The sequence below is a fragment of the Acipenser ruthenus genome, chromosome 14 (assembly GCF_902713425.1).
Source record: "Acipenser ruthenus chromosome 14, fAciRut3.2 maternal haplotype, whole genome shotgun sequence".
Lineage (NCBI taxonomy): Eukaryota > Metazoa > Chordata > Actinopteri > Acipenseriformes > Acipenseridae > Acipenser > Acipenser ruthenus.
In genome coordinates, this window is record NC_081202.1 from 29,533,102 (window position 1) to 29,549,985 (window position 16,884).

Genomic DNA, 16,884 nt, shown 5'->3' on the forward strand with positions numbered 1-16,884 from the left:
GAAAATATATATATATATATATATATATATATATATATATATATATATATATATATATATATATTTACAGTGTAGAATTTTTTTATTATTTTGTCATCAACACATACAGTACAAGTGTATTAAAATACAAAATCTCTGGGGCCCCCGAGGGGCTCAGCTGGTAAAGGCATGAGTGCATGGTGTGCAGGGTGAGTCAGGAAGTCAAGGGTAATTTTGTGCCCTGTGCAGGGACTGTTTCTGCAGGGCTAGATCTAAACAGTCACAATAGAGCTCCTGAATGCAATTCTGGGTTTTCGCTCATGACTCCTCTGTATCTTATGATGATAAAAAGACAGCTTACATTTTTGCCTGTATGGTCACAAAACTTCCTTTTACATTTTTATGAGCTTCAATAAGCATATTTTATTGCTTCCCAAACATAAACTTTAATCTTGCATCGCCGCCTTCTTGTTTCCTGTTAGTAACCCATACGACTTTTAATGCGGTGCTCAAATGCACCTGACCTGCAACATGCAAGATGCATGCTAATTGTATATTTGATCTAAAATTAGACCAACAGACACAATCTTTATTTGTGCACAGAATTTATTCTGCATGTGCATTTTGACTTATTTTATCATTAGTTTTTGTGTCTTGATTAAAGACACGGTTATCCTGGACCTTATGAAACCACTTTACAAGACACCATTGCTCATTATTATTGTAATACTGGGACAGTATTTCCAGTGCTTGGTACTTTTATTGCATTATCATTGTTTTCTTCTTTCAGAGTACAAAGAACAGAGCTGCAAAAACAAGGTCTTTTTTGAGCCTGTTAAAAACACACAAGTTAAGCTGATCTCCTGAATGGTTTGAAAAATGACCACCAGCAGGCAGTGTGCAGAATTTTCAGTCATTTTGCTGGTCTTTTCTAAAAACACTTCACTGAATTCATCTTTTATAATTGGTTAAAAAAAGGACATTGTTATTGAAATAGTAGGCTGTGTGGTCCAGTGGTTAAAGAAAAGGGCTTGTAATCAGGAGGTGTGACCCTGAGCAAGTCACTTAACCTCCTTGTGGTCCGTCTTTCAGGTGGGACGTTGTTGTAAGTGACTCTGCAGCTGATGTATAGTTCACACACCCTAGTCTCTGTAAGTCGCCTTGGATAAAGGTGTCTGCAAAATAAACAAAATAGTAATAATAATAATGTCTGATAATTGGTTTTAAGGCCACTGGTGTATAATATAGGGCAGAGCTTCAGAGCCTTTTCTCATATGCACTACTAATAAATACTGCAACAGGCTGTTTTTTAGGGAAAATTGCATTGTACAGTAGACTATTGCATTGTACAGTAGACTATTTGAATTTACCTGTAGCTATAACTGTAATTAAATGCATGATGTTAATAGCTGTTCTTATATGATAAGTAAAACAGTATTTTTTTATTCAAAGGGATATTACAGATTTTTCAGGAAATGCAAGAATCAAAAACCTAAAACAAATACTATACCAGGCATTTTTAGTATGGTACAGTTTATTATCAGTACTCCAAACAAATCACTAATCTTAACAGGTCTGATCCCACCTGGTTCAGATTACAAAGAAAGTACAGGTGCATTATTCAGGGACCACCTACAGTATAATTTATTTACGGGACCTCCAACACAGCTCATGAAGCTTCACCTTTAAGAGTAAATGACCATAGTGTTTTTGTTTTGAAATCAGGAGCTGGTGCGACTCCTTCACAAGGCCCTGGAGGCAGCACAGCAGGAGAAGAGGACCAGCAAACAGTTCCTGGCAGCAGCAGGGGAGCAGGAGCGGCTGGAACTGGTGCGGCACAAAGAGAGGTGTATCGCGGACCTGGACGGCCGCCTGGAGGCCCTGCTCAAAGACAAGGAGGAGCTGGAGCAGCGGCTGGCCATGCAGGACTGCCAAGTGAATGAGCTGCAGCAGCACGTGCAGCTCATGATAGAGAAGAACAATGCCAAGCAGGAAGTCATCCTCAAGCTCTCCAAGCAGGTGGCCGCCTGCATGGCTGACCCCCAGCGTACCGTAGCCAACTCCATGGGCACAGAGACCTTCTGCAGGCTGCAGGAGAAGATTGAGCACCTCAAGGTTATTTTAAAAGTTACTTTTACATTACAGCCATGGGAAGTACGTCAACTCTTGTTTCAAGAAACACGGATAAAACCACACTCTTTTTTTTGGTTTTGTTTGACCACCATGTAATCCTGCATGATGTGAAAAAGCAGTAAAGTAACTGATCCATGTTTTCACTGCTGGGGTGTCACATATGGTATTCTGCACCTTCTCTGCATCCAATAAGCATTACAAACATGACATCTTAACTAGCTTTTATTAGCATTGGAGCAGACACACAATTACTGTTTGCCACTCCAGTCTAAGAATGATTCATTTATAGTAGAACCGGTCCAGGGGTCCAGCGAATATATACTAATATTGTATCTCAGAGGAAGTCGTTTTAGTATATTGTAGTTTCTTTATTAACATCGGGGCATTATAAATGAACAACGTCAGGTACACCAGTGTGCCTAAAACACCAAAGTACGACACAGCATGTATTCTATACAAAAAAATCTGTGAAAATGACTGCACAAGCACTGAAGTACAGTATTTCTCAGTTGACAAAACAGCATTCCAAACAGTTCTTAACATGCTTTCTCAGTGTATGCCAAAGTAATCTCACAGGTTTTTTTTACATTGTGTGTGTGTTAACCTGAGACATAAACAACAACAAGGATGCACGCTTTTTAACAGTACAGTAATTTTATGAATCCTTTACTTTTCTTTTATTTACTATGGTTAAACTGGGCAGTTATGTGAAGTGACAGCGTGTACAAATTCTGACCTGCTAAGAGCTGAATTTACTGTTTTAGACCCATAATAAAATGTGCATTGGTCAGTTTCCATCAGTACCATTCAGTTGGTAGCAGCATATGTAAGTCACACATGGCACAGGTCCATTGGGTAATGATGGTGTCATATCTTACAGGATCAGATACGACAAGTTCGACTGTACTTTGTATCACGTTACTGTGATTTTGTACTCTATAGGTCAGGCTTGCACAGTGTTGATGTGATGTTACAATGAACAGCAAAAATTATTATAATAACATAAACATACTGTATAAAAAAAAAATCCCTGTGTTACCCCAGGCTACTAGGCATGATGGGGTACACTGCTCTCTGATAAAAGTTAGGAGACCAGTTATCTGCTTATTAGCAAAACTTAAATCCACTAATATAAAGTCAAATAATAATTCCAGACACGTGATCAGTTGGCCAACTATTTTTTTCTTCTATTTTTTTGTTATTAGAACAAAACAAGTATTGTTTTTGTACAGTGTATTAATTGACATTAGTTAGCCACACTTTTTTTTTACGTATCCCAGCGATTTTCAAACAGTGTTTTATAGGGTACAAATGAGTACAATTATGAAAGCAAAGAAAAGCAGTGATCAGTCAGGACTAGGTCAAACCTGTGCTCTTAATAAGTAGAGCTCACAGTAGAAATGTTTTAAGTACAACCACAGATTGTGTTCTGATTTCATTCGTTTCCTGTGTTTACTAGGACGATATAGAGGCGCACAAGATCCAAAACAAGTTCCTCAACTCTGAAATTTACCAGCTTACTAAGCTGTGGAGGAACAGTTCAGAAGAGGAGAAGGGCCTCCTGATGAAGGTATGTGCTTTACAGCTTGCTGTGTGACAGATCTGTACCCATTTAACCATTGTGAAAAAACATATATGTTCAAAAAATATATTATCCTTACCTACAAGTCTTTAATACAGTATCGTCACTGTGTAAGGCTAATATATAAGTGACTTTATTTAATACTAAACATCTTATTTTCAGCTTTTATAGCCTAGGCCCCAGATTAATAGTAATAGTAATGAGTTTCGTTTATTTCTTTTTTCTTATAGCTTTAACCACAAAACCACAATGAGATCTGTGATTTCGCCTAGAGACATCTCTGTCTGCACTAAGAAGCCAAAGCAAATTAAAGAACAACTAGCATGCTGGTACATTATGATAAAGCAAACTGCTTAGTGACACGTGGATTGCAAGTGGTTCTAATGTAGTGACGCAAGCTGGTGACCTACTGGGCACTATTCTTACACAGTCTAACGTAAAAAACAAAACAAAATAAAAAAAACAACTTTAGATTCACTTTGTATCATTTTCACATCCTGGTAACTTTTTAAAAGTTTAAAGCACTCCTTTGGCCTCCTGTTTAACCACAGTATTTCTGCAGTTTTACCCATGCTTTTCCCATGGTTATACAATGCATTTATAATCATTTACCTGGGTTTACCATGTTTATTAATATACTTTTATTATTATTATTATTTATTTCTTAACAGACACCCTTATCTAGGGCAACTTACAATTGTTACAAGATATCACATTATTTTTACATACAATTACCCATTTATACAGTTGGGTTTTTACTGGAGCAATCGAGGTAAAGTACCTTGCTCAAGGGTACAGTAGCAGTGTCCCCTACCAGGGATTGAACCCACGACCCTCGGGTCAAGAGTCGAGAGCCCTAACCACTCCTCCACATACCTTCTTACCTTGTTATTGTAGTCTAGTATCTGCATAAATAAAGACATAGGCAGTCAGTATTTTTGGTCAATTATTTGCTTTTTTTGCAGAGATACTTCCTCTGTTATGTTTCTCTTTATTAATTTGTGGTTTTTCTTTTTTCATTTTATACTGTGCTTCCCTTATTTTTATAATTTTCTTTGTACTCCTACTAGGTTTCACTCCTTGTTTCTTCTTCTTAGTTGACTGTCATAGTAGTTCTGACTGGCTGGCTGTTAGCCTGGTCAGCAACCTCGGGTGTGTTCATGCATTACTAATTAAAACCACAGAGAAGTTAGCAACTGAGCCAGCTCCAGTCTCCCAGAATGAACAGATCAGACTGACTGGGATGTTTCCCTTTCATCTCCAAATCTAGGTCTTCTCTAGATGCAGAAAGCAAATTGGAAAGATATGTAGTGAATTCTAAATACAAGTACAGTGCTGTGAATGTAGGGCACTGTTCACAAAAACACAAATGCCTGGTTTGCAAATTAAATTAATGTTTAATCTTGTTGACCCCAATGTGTTCTTTGGGGTGGGTCAAGTTGTAGCTGTTTCTGTATCAGTGCTTGATCTGTCCTAGTGCCTGCGTCATGGCTCCATATAGTGATATCCCCTGAGTGCACTGTGCAATGAAACAGCTACTGGCTGGTATGATTGCAGCAAATTAGATGTTTTATCTATCTGGTCTGATTAGCAATGGTTTTAAATTATTTTAGATATATTTAGGATCAGACCATTTTTGTGACATGAAAAACTATTGTACTACAGTAGAGTTGTTTCAGGATTTCTGGGAGCACTTGAATTAATAGGTATCACATTTGATACCAGGGTGACTCTGGTTTAAAGAAGAACCAAATAGCAAAAATTGTAAAAATAAATAAATAAATATAATTTCAGTTGCAGGTTATGCTAAAACTGCTAAAATTGCCAAAAACATAAACGCTTTGATTTCCGAATCGTAATCGAAAAAAAACATGTATTGTACACAACAGTTTAACTTTCAAAGAAATGACCCTTCACAGCCACAGTGTCCATAAGCACTCGGGTGACACACATATTGCACTGTAGGAAATAGCAGTCTTGTAATTAATATAAGCAGCACAAGGGAACAAGGGAACACTGCAGCGAAGAGGATTTTTAAATAAAATTAATTTAAGGAGCAGAAGCAAGATTATAATTGGAATGGCTCCATCAGAACTGTAAAATTAGTTACTTGGAAATGTACTAGGTTCATTTTTACATTTTAATAAACAAGTTCAACCCAGTTAAAAAGTAACAGGGTGTAGAAACCCTCTGCCTTTGGACTGCCCTGTCTTGGAAATGAGTGGGAGGTTGTGGGAGGGTTACTGCTTTCACCAGCTGCTGTGTTTTGTTTTAATCCTAACCCTAAACCTCTCTTTTGTGTTGCAGTGTGCCTACCTGGAGGCCAAAAACTGCCAGATTGAGAGCAAGTACCTGGTCGTGCTGCGCAGGCTGCAGGAGAGCAAAGGGCTGGACAGCAGTCAGCAGGAGATGGTGAAAAGGCTCATTGAGGACTCACTGCAGGGAGACAAGAAGGATGGCTTTAAACTCAACCCTGTCAGGTAAGACAGTACTGACATTTCCATACCGGGGTTTCACAGCGAAAACTTTTTTCCCCCCGGTTACTTTCTTGTTTTTTTGTTACTAAGTATATTCAAATATTTAAAATGCAATTCTATTGCTAAACTGATGATGTGATTGCAAGCTACACCAGTTCCATTTTCATATAATACCCTCATATCCCGAACTGAAACACCAAAACAAGCAAAGGATCAAAATGTTAATGTTGGTTTGTTGCAATTGTGATCTAATAGGTGTGCAAATGAAAAGCCAAAAAAGAGCTGGAACTTACAGTAGTTTCTGGGCTTTGCTGTCTATGATTTTCTATATCATGTGCCCTGCTCTTTTAATGTGATCATTTAATAATTGAAAAAAATATATATATTGTTTATGTCACTTCTTTAAAACAAAATAAAACAAAAAATCTTTTTGTTTTGTTGCATGGTCTGTTTAGAACAGAAGTGCAAATTATATGCATTTCCTATTTTTCATGATTATTTTCTCAGTTTGTTTTTGTCAATATTATAGAAATTCCTTTCGTAGAGTTTACTGTAGTCTTAACAGCTGCACAGGAACTCAGATTGAATAGTATTGATTGTAAATTGAACAGAAAATGTTTGTTCTGCTGTTCGAGCGATTGATGCAAGCAGCTGAAATGAGCTTGCTGTTAACTGTATAGTAATCCACATCACAATACCACTGCACACCTTAGCAGGCAAAAAGAAAGGTCAAAGATTGGATTGACATTGAACTGCTCCCTAACCAACCACATAAAGAGCAATGTGCGTCAATAAACACTGCAATTCCAGGACCATATATAAGGGTTGATGTTAGGCAGTGAAGGTGTATATATGCCCAAAAAGAAGTCAGAGGCTGCAGCAAGTCTACAGTTTATTTAGAAAACTCCAGGATCCTTTGTTCATACATAAGGCCCTGTGAAAATAGTGTGTGTTTTTTTTTATTATTTTTTTTAATTCAAGGCAGTATCACAGGTAAAGTGTCTTATTTTGCAGATTGTGCACAGAACTATTTTATAAATTATGTGTACAGATTATTATTATTTTTTTATACAGCAAACAGATTGATAAATGCACTGACATCTTCAAAATCAACGTCAAAGTTATTCAAGCACTTTACAATAGCTTGTGAAATGGTGTTGTCATTAACAGCCTGTAGGTAAAGTGTATCTGCAAGGACAGCTTTCAGTTCTATGTCAGATGCATGTTCACCATTTAGGCCCTGCAAAACAAATACAATGTGAAACACATATTGCTATTGGGCATCAGTCGACTCGTCAGTGACCATTGACAAGCAACCAGACTGTTTTACTAATTCCATAATCTCCTGCTTGTGATAGTCGGCAACTTTAGGTAAGTATTCACGTCTCAGCTGGGCTGATGAAGGAATCACTCCACCATTTGCTACACTCAGTATGAAGAAATTACGTAACTTTTGGTTGTCCAGTTTTTCAAGAGGGATATTTGCGCAAACAAACATCCCTGTCAGGTCAAAATTTAATGTGTTTCGTGCTTCACGGTTTTCAGTGGACTTTTGGAACATGGAAGTTCACGTTTTTGGTTTCTTGGATTTCCGCCTTTCTCTTTCAGTGAATACTTGAATCTAAATGCCTGTCAAGAGATGATTTGCAGTAACATTGCAGGACATACAGAATAGCTTACCTCCATTGTATGAAATACAAATAATAATTATAAGAATATTGAAAAAATCACGGTATTGGGCTAAGTTCGCAATTTCTGCGCAGTTCGTGAAATCTCGATTTACACAGGGCCTTATACATAACCCTAGGCAGGTTAGTTTCAGGCACATATACCATTTACACATAACCCTTTCCTGGTTCTTGTACTGGCTTCCAAACACATTTACCTCCTCCTAACCGTCAAACTTCAGCCCACTCCCTTCTCTCCCTTTGTCTCTCTCCGCCAACTGTTCCAACTCAGCTAACTAACTCAATGCTCTCCTGCAGCGATGGGGAGGAATACGCTGGCAGAGGGGACTGATTAGAAATATAACAGTACAACTTAACATAGAGGTTCATTACACATAACAAAATCACAAAAACCTGGAGCCATGCACCTACTATACAATGTTGTATGATAATTTAGGGAATATGTGAATACTGCAATAACTGGGATTATATGATAATAATTTGGCAGAGCTTTCTCACAATGACTGTAAAGCAGCAGAAATATGTTTCCATTTAGTTCTCAAAGCCTTTTCATTGGAATTATTGATTCAATCACCATGTTTCTCCTCTGCCCAGCCACTAAACCTGAAATACAAACACATTCATTTAGAGCCATTCATGCTTCAGTATTAGACAAGAATCCAGGCAGTGCCGGCTGTGCAGAGACAGGGGGCCATTGACTGATTTGGACCACCTGAAGATTGATACACTGTAGAAGTTAATGGGTTCAATCTCTAAACAATTATGTTAGAAAATTAGCAAGCAACAACTTTGTATGTCAGACTTACATTTTTTGTTCCTGTTAGAACTGTGCATTGTTTCTCAAGTGTGTATGTTTGTCTTTTTGTCTTTTTATGAATTTAATTTTGGCAGGCCCATATTTTGTTGTTTATTTATTTATTTATTTATGTATTTTTTGAAAGGGAAATTGGCCGAGCGCCGCCCGGGGGGAGGGAGGGTTAGGTCGGCCAGGGCGTCATCGGCTCACCGCGCACCAGTGACCCCTGTAGTCTGGCTGGGTGCCTGCAGGCTTGCCTGTAAGCTGCCCAAGAGCTGCGTTGTCCTCCGACGCTGTAGCTCTTGGGTGGCTGCATAGCGAGTCCGCAGTGTGAAAAAAAGGGGTCGGCTGACGGCACACGCTTCGGCCATTCCAAATTGGGGAGAAAATAATAAAAAATAATAATAATTGGCAATGACTAAATTAAAAAAAAAACTGCATTGTTTCTCAAGTGTGTATGTTTGTCTTTTTGTGTCTTTTTATGAATTAAATTTTGGCAGGCCCATACTTTATTGTTTATTTATTTATTTGTGTATTTTTTGAAAGGGGGAAAAATGCAGAGTTCCCAGGTCCTTTAACTTTGCAGTTGTTTCATCAGTGGCATTTTGTTTTCTCTGTATCTTCTGTCTTTAGGAAACTAATGAACATAGCATTTAATGATATGAATCCCTTCCCTATGAAGCTGCTGAAGAACAGACGAGAGTTTCACATGGAGAGGCTGACAGCCGAGCTGCAGGAGCTGGAGAGGATACAGGAGGAGTTTGTGAAAGAACAACAAGTGGAGCGCAAAGACAAGGACCTGGACACTGCTGTCAGCGAAGACGAAGAAGTAATACAGACTGCAGTTAGCTTGCATCACACGTCCTGACGTTATTGAAAAATTACACATCACTGATACTATTTAAACTAATTTGTTTGCCTTATTATTCTCTGCTGTGGAATATAGTGGGGCTTACATATTGTGTATGTCACACATACATCTAACTGTTATCCTTTGTCTGTTGTTGAGTATATAGGTATGTCAGACTTACATTTTTACATGTACAGTTCGGCTCTTATTTTGTAATGGCGTGTGATGTACCGACATACTTGTTTTAGAGTCAACAAATTAAGTTTACCAAACCTGTCAAAATGCAGAATATTAATGGAAATAGGTGTGTTGGTAATACACACACACTACATCTCTGAATGCTTGACTTCAAATCCAGTTTAAGTCACACATGAAAGGAGTATGGTGGTCCTAAGCCCTCGGCTTCCACATCACAAAACCAACACACAGTGCAGCACAATTGGCACAAAGGATAAACCTGTTTCTTATCTCATAAAACAGCCTTTTACTATAATTATCACCTGTCAGTCTCTGAATTTCTTCAATCAGCAGTTCCATTCCACTCAGATCAGTTCAGTAAATTAATTATTTTGTAGTTTCCCAAGAAAACAAAAACTCATTGGAGATATTGAAAATTAATGTCTTGAAATGTGATTAATTTAGGCCAGGCTAATCTGAACAAGTACAGAGATTCCAGTTACTTTTCAGACCAGCAACCAGGTTCCAGATTTTCTAAACGAGACTATCTCTGAAATAAACTTATTTTTTATGCATTGGTTGTTTGTTTATATTCCTGTAAATTGCTTAGTTCAGTTATTGCTAAGTTAAGAGGAAGACGTTGCTTTGTTTAATTATGTTAAATTGTATGGCAATCCTTCATGATTTGCATGAATTCACTTGGATTTAGAGGTACAGTTTTAATTCATGTACCTCTGATAAACCTAAACTAAGTGACGAAAGCAAAAACACAAACGTTTTTTACTTGAGCTTGAAAAGGAAAAAATAGGATGAATACAGTGCTATATATACTGTGTGTGTGTGTGTGTGTGTATATATATATATAATTGATCGCTACATATAGATTTTTCAACGCTGGTAAAATGTTTAATTCAGTAATGATTTTAAAAATGTTTACTTTTTAATTTTTTAGGGATGCAAGACATGTAACAACTTCGTGTCTAAAGTTTTTAAATGCCAACTGTTAAATAAATAGAATTATGGATATTAATGTGTTGATAGTAGGGATAGCTTTTGTGACTGGAGCATGGCTGCATTGTCTATTGCGCTGAATTTTAACCAATTTTAACAAATTGTTCCCATCATTCTTATTTTTTATTTTAGCTTTTCTCTTCAAATATTTTTTAGAAAACAAAAAAGCACAAACAAAATCTCAGCGCGTTTCGTCTTATTCATGAGTAGACTTAATTTGATACAGAGGAACACCCCTTTTTTATACACTCAATTTTCCACAGGTGATTAATCACCTTTTAAGAGATGGCTCAGCTGACAAACAACTCTTGAGAAGGGAAGCTTTTGTGATATTTTTTTTAATTCTGTTCCACCACATGGCCTTAATGAAGACTTTAAATATGGGTATTTTTTGTAGAATGTATGTTTGTATGTATACAGTATATACCTCTGTTCATTATTCAAGTTGCAGAGTAAAAAGAAAAAAGTAACTTAGTAAAAGAATATTTAGTGGTATGAAAAGTTTTGTGTTGACGTACAGATTGAGTGTTTAAAATAATATAAAAAGTATGGTCTTCTGCCTTCTGTTGTCATTTCTGTACCTAATTACTTATTAATTTCAGTTGTTTTTGATTGTTCTGATTGTTAATTGAAGGTTTGTGACGTAAAGGTGATTAATCGCCTGTGGAGAATTGAGTGTAAAAAAAAAAAGGGTGTTCCTCTGTATCAAATTAAGTTTACTCATGATTAAGACTCTGTCGAAACACGTTGAGATTTTGTTTGTGCTTTTTTTGTTTACTAAAAAATGTGAAGAGAAAAGCTAAAATAAAAAATAAGAATAATGGAAAAATGTGTTAAAATAAATTATTTTTGTGAAAAATGGGTTGTCTTTTTCACTCGAATCACTGTATAAGGGCCTGTTGGCAACCAATACAAGCTGCCTTTATTTTCTCAGGTGTTGCCAGGTTGATTACCTGGTCAAAGACTAAACACATACAAGTAAAACATTTAGAACATATTTGTATTCTGTATTTGTATATTATGATATTTGATTGGATTTTTTTATGTACGTATTATTGCACAATAGGGAGAATTAACGAGAACATTTCTAATATTTAGGCGTTCATTTTTGTATTGCTGTTTTATAATGTGATGGCAATTTGAACTATAGTCAAAGTCTCTCAAAGTGAATTATTATTTTAGGAAAGTATTACGGCACAAGCACTTATATATTACCAGTGTCACTCTCCTCACAAGGTTAAACTGTGAAACCCAGAACATACTTTAACTGGCTGAGATGAGCCCTTTTCAAGGCATTTTCTCTCTGCTGTATAATATAACAGAACTTGTTTTTTGATGAAATGGTGTGCATTTTTTGCATCCTTTGTGTAAGGTATTTGAACTGAAAAACATCAAATACTGGTATTATCACTGTGTTGTTTTAGATTTGTTGAACAAAATCTTATTCTACTGAAAATATTTCTCTTTTGTTTCTATAAAGGTTTATATAAATACAGTAATAACATTTGCTGACACTGCAGTGGAGAAACACTTCATTTATTAATTTGTCCCACAGCAAATTCAGAAAAGATTGTTCTACAACAGTGTTAATACCTCCCTTTAGTTTACTGATAATAAATGTTAATAAAAAACATTAACTAATATTAAACTGCTGAAACATCTGTATTTCTTTTCCCCAATATATTTCTGTTTTACTCAATGACATTCCAGTTAATTATTCAACAGCCAAGCTTTTATGTTGTGTATCCTGATGCAGTCAACATTTTAAAATCATAATTTTTTCATCTATGTTTGGAAAAGGAGACCATATAGAAAAAAGGTAGTCGAGGATCAAATGATGATATATGAGCCTCTAATACAATCACTAATAATATATATTGTAACAAAAGGCTGTCACTGGGACTTTGTGCATGCGTCAGTGCTTGAAGTGCTTTGCAGAGCAAAGTTGCATGGTCTGCGAGCGTGCTTCCCATGCGTAGGAACGCTTACCCTGCTGCAGACACTGTTCCCCTATATTGGATTATTGGTGCAACCTTGCAGGATCATTATATGTACCTTGCAGGAGCCAGGGGGAGTGGGGCTGATAGTGGCCACTGATTGGTCGTGGTTAACCTGCAATGTTGTACGGGTTGTGGGCTGTAAGAGGCAGCTTGCATGCTAGACAGGAGTGGAGAGTTGGAGAAGTAACCTGTCTTGCTAAGAAGTATGTAGCCTGTTCTTTAATGCAAAATAAAAGTGATTGCTGCTTTTGAAGAATGCCTGTTTCACACTTCCATTCTTACCAAGTCATTACTATATATATATATATATATATATATATATATATATATATATATATATATATATATATATATACAGACGTGCTCAAATTTGTTGGTACCCCTCCACAAAAAACGAAGAATGCACAATTTTCTCTGAAATAACTTGAAACTGACAAAAGTAATTGGCATCCATCATTGTTTATTCCATATTTAATAGACTTTGCTTTTGATTTTTTATTCAACATAATATAACAAATGAAGATGGCATGGACAAAAATGATGGGACCGCTAACCTAATATTTTGTTGCACAACCTCTAGAGGCAATCACTGCAATCAAACGTTTTCTGTAGCTCTCAATGAGACTTCTGCACCTGTTAACAGGTAGTTTGGCCCACTCTTCTTGAGCAAACTGCTCCAGCTGTCTCAGGTTTGATGGGTGCCTTCTCCAGACTGCAAGTTTCAGCTCTTTCCATTGATGTTCGATAGGATTCAGATCAGGACTCATAGAAGGCCACTTCAGAATAGTCCAATGTTTTGTTCTTATCCATTCTTGGGTGCTTTTAGTTGTGTGTTTTGGGTCATTATCCTTTTGGAGGACCCATGATCTGCGACTGAGACAGAGCTTTCTGACACTGGGCAGTACATTTCGCTCCAGAATGCCTTGATAGTCTTGAGATTTCATTGTGCCCTGCACAGATTCAAGGCACCCTGTGCCAGGTGCAGCAAAGCAGCCCCAAAACATAACCAAGCCTCCTCCATGTTTCACTGTAGGTATGGTGTTCTTTTCTTTGAAAGCTTCATTTTTTCATCTGTGAACATACAGCTGATGTGACTTGCCAAAAAGCTCCAATTTTGACTCATCTGTCCAAAGGACATTCTCCCAGAAGGATTGTGGCTTGTCAATATGCATTTTAGCAAATTCCAGTCTGGCTTTTTTATGTTTTTCTTTCAAAAGTGGAGTCCTCCTGGGTCTTCTTCCATGGAGCCCTCTTTCGCTCAAAAAGCGACGGATGGTGCGATCAGAAACTGACAGTCTTTGGCAGTTATCCTTGGTTCTTTTTCTACAATTCGCACTATCCTTCTGTTCAATCTGGGGTCGATTTTCCTCTTGCGGCCGCGCCCAGGGAGGTTGGCAACTGTTCCATGGACCTTAAACTTCTTAATAATATTTGCAACTGTTGTCACAGGAACATCAAGCTGCTTGGAGATGGTCTTGTAGCCTTTACCTTTACCATGCTTGTCTATTATTTTCTTTCTGATCTCCTCAGACAACTTTGTCCTTTGCTTTCTCTGGTCCATGTTCAGTGTGGTGCACACAATGATACCAAACAGCACAGTGACTACTTTTCTCCATTTAAATAGGCTGAATGACTGATTACAAGATTGGAGACATGTGTGATACTAATTAAAGAAACTACTTAGTTTGAAATATCACTATAATCCAACTATTTATTATCTTTTCTAAGGGGTACCAACAAATGTGTCCAGGCCATTTTAGAATATATTTGTAGAATAAGCAATAATTCATCTCTTTTCACAGCTTCTTTGCTTTATTCTATGACATACCAAAGGCATGGAAGTATACATGATAAAATAGCTTTTAATTTCATCACTTTTCAGGAGGAATGAAGCATTATTTCAATGAGCTGTAAGGGTACCAACAAATTTGAGCACGTCTGTATATATATATATATATATATATATATATATATATATATATATATATATATATATATATATATATATATATGTGTGTGTGTGTGTGTGTGTGTGTGTTCTAGTGCACTGATGGTGAATTAGGATCACAAACCACATTGTCAAACAGGTTATACAGCAATAACGATCCATGATGTGGTACGGAACAGAAAAGCCAGCGCTCTTCCTGCAGTGATTTAGAGGACAGATCTCAAACCCCAGTGCACTAGAGTGGCCATTTATAAAAGAGCTTTGAAACAGACTTTAAAGTTATAAGTGTAAAAAGTTGTCAGGATGTTAACAATGAAAACAAAAATTAGAGGTACCTTATTTAAACAGTTGTAGCAACAAGTGGGGACATATTTTTTCGGAAGCTACTCTTTAAGATTGAGCTTTATGTTAATTAGCCATGAGGTTTTTGAATGCTCTGTACTTCCCAACACAGATGCACATGTGTGTGCAAATATATTTTTCTTATGGGTTTACTTTTCTACCTTAATAGAAAAGTGTGTAATGTGTAAATGTAAAAGTAGCAGCCTTAATATAGAGAGGAGTGTTCTCATTAATGGTTTAAGAGTGAGTACTTAGTTTTGGTTTGTATAAACAGGGTGCACAACGTACAAAAAGATCTGAGACCTGGGTACCGATTTTGATACTTGTGAGGGAGACGGTATTCAGTTCTGGGCACATATTTTATCAAAGACCCCTTCTATGGGCCGTTTCTATTTTTATTCCCCCCCCCCCCCCCTTGAGTCGACCAAGGTTCAGCTAATTGGTACATGAACAAAGCACAATCTCGTTGGAGATAATTGCTTCAAATTACAGTCACAGAATCTAATAAGTAAATCACTCCCTACCCTAGTCTTAAACATCTGGTATAAAGAAAAGCTTTAAAATGAAATATGAATGCCTCACAGCCAAGGGCACTGTATATTGGTCCTAATTCAAATTCATTTTGCCTCTCTTACTAAATGACATTCTTCATCACATGTGACATCTTGGCCACTCATTAATGAGGGCATTTAACAGCACTTTCAAGAGAAGAATGGCCGAAGGGTTACCTACATAGTTTCAGAAACAAAGGTCAAACAAGGGTTAAAGGATTTTACATTATAGCAAGGAAGTGGACCAATCTTACTTTCTAATAAGGAGATTTATTTTACTATACATTTTCCCAACATACAATTCCACTTCATAAACAGTGCTAATATGGCACTTCTTTTCCTTCATAGCTTTCAAACAGGATGCAACTAATTGCAGAGTACCAAAATGTAAGGAGCCTCCACCCATGCCAGGCTTCTGTCTCCAGTGAATTGAGTATTGAAAAATTATGCAGTAGGTCTAAAGTATTATTCATTTCTGCCAAGGCCACACCATATAGACTGCAGATCTCCCTAAAGTTTTTATTTTTTTATTTTGACTACGCTACAGATTACAACGGCGTCTACTTGTCCCGTTATGAAAAGATTCTTTAACTATTTCAGTGAGTGACATCAAAATAGAGGCATCTCATATTACAATACTACATTTATAATTCTAAGTTCATTATGCAAAGCGCCATGATCAATGGGTAGGTATTCTATTGAAATGGACGGGTAGCTGGGAAAGTGTAGGGCATCAACAAATCTACTTCACAGGCACCCGGAGAGCAATCGTGAATATGAATTACAGAATATGAATATGAATTACAGATTGTAATACTTCATTAATACTTAGAAACAACAGCCATCATAGAATCAATAAGGGACAGGGCCGCCATGGGCAGCCAGGATGACACTGGACCATCCACAATGATTAGTTGAAGTTCTTGAGGAAAGCTGGCGGTGAAGTTCTGCTGGTCCTGAATGACTCATCTTTTTTTTTTTTTTTTTCAGTTTAGTAGTCACCAATTGTTTTTATTATTTTCTCCCCAATTTGGAATAGCCAATTATTTTTAGGCTCAGCCCACCGCTACCTCCGCCGCGCTGACTCGGGAGCGGCGAAGACGAACACACGCTGTTCTCCGAAGCGTGTGCCATCAGCCGACCGCTTCTTTTACACACTGCAGGCCCACCATGCAGCCACCTCAGAACTACAGCGTCGGAGGACAATGCGGCTCTGGGCAGCTTACTGGCAAGCCCGCAGGCGCCCGGCCAGACCCAAGCCCCCCCCCCCTCCCCCCGGGCGGTGCTCTGTCAATTGTGCATCGCCCCCTGGGAGCTCCTGTCCACGGTCGGCAGTCCGGCAACGTCCAG

At 37.5% G+C, this 16,884-nt stretch overlaps 1 protein-coding gene across 3 annotated transcripts; it reads left to right on the forward strand.

The window, feature by feature from the left end:
* The first annotated feature begins 1,046 nt into the window (after nucleotides 1-1,046).
* LOC131697448 (TBC1 domain family member 2A-like) lies at nucleotides 1,047-6,352 on the forward strand. 3 transcript variants are annotated; one of them, XM_058986309.1, is made up of 4 exons: nucleotides 1,047-1,130; nucleotides 1,705-2,094; nucleotides 3,572-3,682; nucleotides 6,002-6,352. In XM_058986309.1, exons 1-4 carry the CDS (start codon nucleotides 1,104-1,106, stop codon nucleotides 6,176-6,178), a joined length of 705 nt encoding a protein of 234 aa, XP_058842292.1. In that variant the 5' UTR covers nucleotides 1,047-1,103; the 3' UTR covers nucleotides 6,179-6,352. The 3 variants fall into 3 exon arrangements, with proteins under 3 accessions (XP_058842292.1, XP_058842294.1, XP_058842293.1); XM_058986311.1 differs by lacking the exon at nucleotides 6,002-6,352 and adding an exon at nucleotides 3,925-4,007; XM_058986310.1 differs by lacking the exon at nucleotides 3,572-3,682.
* Nucleotides 6,353-16,884: the final 10,532 nt, after the last annotated feature.